At 49.2% G+C, this 2,142-nt stretch overlaps 1 protein-coding gene across 1 annotated transcript; it reads right to left on the reverse strand.

The window, feature by feature from the left end:
• Positions 1-1,259: 1,259 nt before the first annotated feature.
• On the reverse strand, positions 1,260-1,679 carry AYO21_12194 (hypothetical protein; the record flags this gene model as incomplete). The annotated part of the gene is made up of 1 exon (XM_022661975.1): positions 1,260-1,679. One exon carries the CDS (start codon positions 1,677-1,679, stop codon positions 1,260-1,262), a length of 420 nt encoding a protein of 139 aa, XP_022505715.1.
• Between the last annotated feature and the right edge of the window lie 463 nt (positions 1,680-2,142).

Genomic DNA, 2,142 nt, shown 5'->3' on the forward strand with positions numbered 1-2,142 from the left:
TTCCAGTCCAGTTTCTTGTTCGTACGCGTCGTCCGTACGTTCCTTAAGTTCAGCCATACCTTATCGCCGACTCGGAACTGCGGCGCTTGCTGTCGTGATCGGTTCGTTCTCTCTTCCTGTTCTTGTTGCGCGATAGCCATTGAAGATTGCGCCCAGTTCCTCGCTTCTCGGAGTCGTTGTACGATAAGGTCTGCGTGTTGTATAGGCCCTCGAGGAGTCTCCGTCGTACGGAGGGGCTCCTATAGCTGAAGCGGTTCGACGTAGTATCCGTGTAGGAGGAAGAAGGGGCTTACTCCTGTCGAGTGTACGTCGCGATTATTAATGGCTAGTTCTACTATAGGTAGGAGTTCCGCCTAATCGTCCTGTTTTCCATTCACGAACGTACGAAGGTACGTTTCAACCGTTTGATTCATTCGCTTAGTAGAGCCGTCTGTCTCCGGGTGGTAGGCCGTCGATAGTCGTCGTACGATATTCAGGAGTTGACAGACCCTCTTCCATAGTATACTTACGAACTGAGGGCCACGATCTGAGACAATAGCTGATGGTAGTCCGTGTTGACGATAGAATGTCCGTAGGAAGATCCTCGCCACGTCCCTTAAGTCGATCGTACGTAATGGTTCCAGTAAGACTCCTTTTCCTAGTCGGTCTGTAATGACCATGAGGTTCGTACAGCCCTAGCTCTCTGGGAGTTCTGTGATGAAATCGACTGATACTTCTCTCTATAGTCGCTCGGGGATCGGGAGAGGCTTAAGGAATCCCTACTTTCGTTCCTTCTAGGCCTTCATTCGTCCGCATATATCGCAGTTCCGTACGAACCTTCGAATGTCTTGTAGTATATTTAGCCAGAAGAACTGTCTTACCATCATTACTACCGTACCTTCCCGGCCAGGATGGCCTGTAATCATTAAGTCGTGGACCTGTTAGATGATCGCCGTACGGAGAGCCTCTAATTTAGGCACCCAGCGCCGACCTCGGAATAGTAGCTGCCCTTCCTTATTAAGGGAGCATTCTAAGATCGATACCTTTAGGCCTAGGCCGGAGGGGAACGTACGGGCTCCTCTTCGTACAGACTCAGTAGCCTCCTGGTAGGTCTCGTCGTCCCGTTGAGCTATTCTCCATTGTTCCTCGATCGATGGTTCTTCCGTTGATGTAACATTTACCTGTAGCGCCTGGGATCCCCGCCCGTCCAGCATCTCAGGTGTAATAAGGCGGGTCGTACGATATTGAAGTCTCTCGTCCTCTTAGTCCTGAGGTATGTCCTACTCTCTTCGAGAGAGGGCATCTGCTCGAATATTCTGCTTCCCGGGGACGTACGTGATTGTGAAGTTATACCTCGATAGGATGAGGGACCAACGTATTTGTCTCTTAGTTAGTTTTCGTACGGTCATGAAGTATTCGAGGTTCTTATGGTCAGACCGGATCTCGAATTTCTCGACGCTTCGTAGTTCGGCGTCCCATTCCTCTAGGTATCGTATAATAGCGAGCATTTCCTTATCGTAAATCTCGTAGTTACATTCGGCTGGACAGTTCTTCTTTAAGAAGAACGCGCAGGGGCGTACGACTCCTTCGTCGTCAACTTGGAAGAGCGTTCCCCCGACACACCATTTCGACGCGTCGACTTCCAGGATGGTTTCTCTTTCGTAGTTAAAAAGGATTAAGATCGGGGCCGTCGTGAACATCTTCTTCAGCCGTACGAAGGCTTAGTCTGCCTCCGCTAACTATTAGAACGTTGTATCCTTTCGTACGAGAGTCATAATAGGGCGTACGATCTCGGAGAAGTCTCGTATGAACTTCCTGTAGAAGTTCGTAAACCCGATAAAGCTCTATACTCCTTTCACTGTTTTAGGGGCTTCCCAGTCGAGGATCGCCTTCACCTTCTCTAGATCCATTCGTACGCCTTTCTCTACTTCAATGATGAATCTAAGGTATTTCGTCGATTTAACCTCGAATTCGCATTTATCGATATCGATTCTCAGTCCCGCTTCGCGTAATCGCTGTAGGACCTTTCGTACGTGCTCTCGATGCTGCGTAAGCGATCCGTACGAGTAGATTAAGATATCGTCGATGTAGGCCGAGTAGAAGACGTCGAGGTAATCGCGTAGTGCCTAATTAATGTACTTCTGGAACGTACTAGGGGCATTC

This window comes from Fonsecaea monophora (genome assembly GCF_001642475.1).
Source record: "Fonsecaea monophora strain CBS 269.37 chromosome Unknown Scaff293, whole genome shotgun sequence".
NCBI lineage: Eukaryota > Fungi > Ascomycota > Eurotiomycetes > Chaetothyriales > Herpotrichiellaceae > Fonsecaea > Fonsecaea monophora.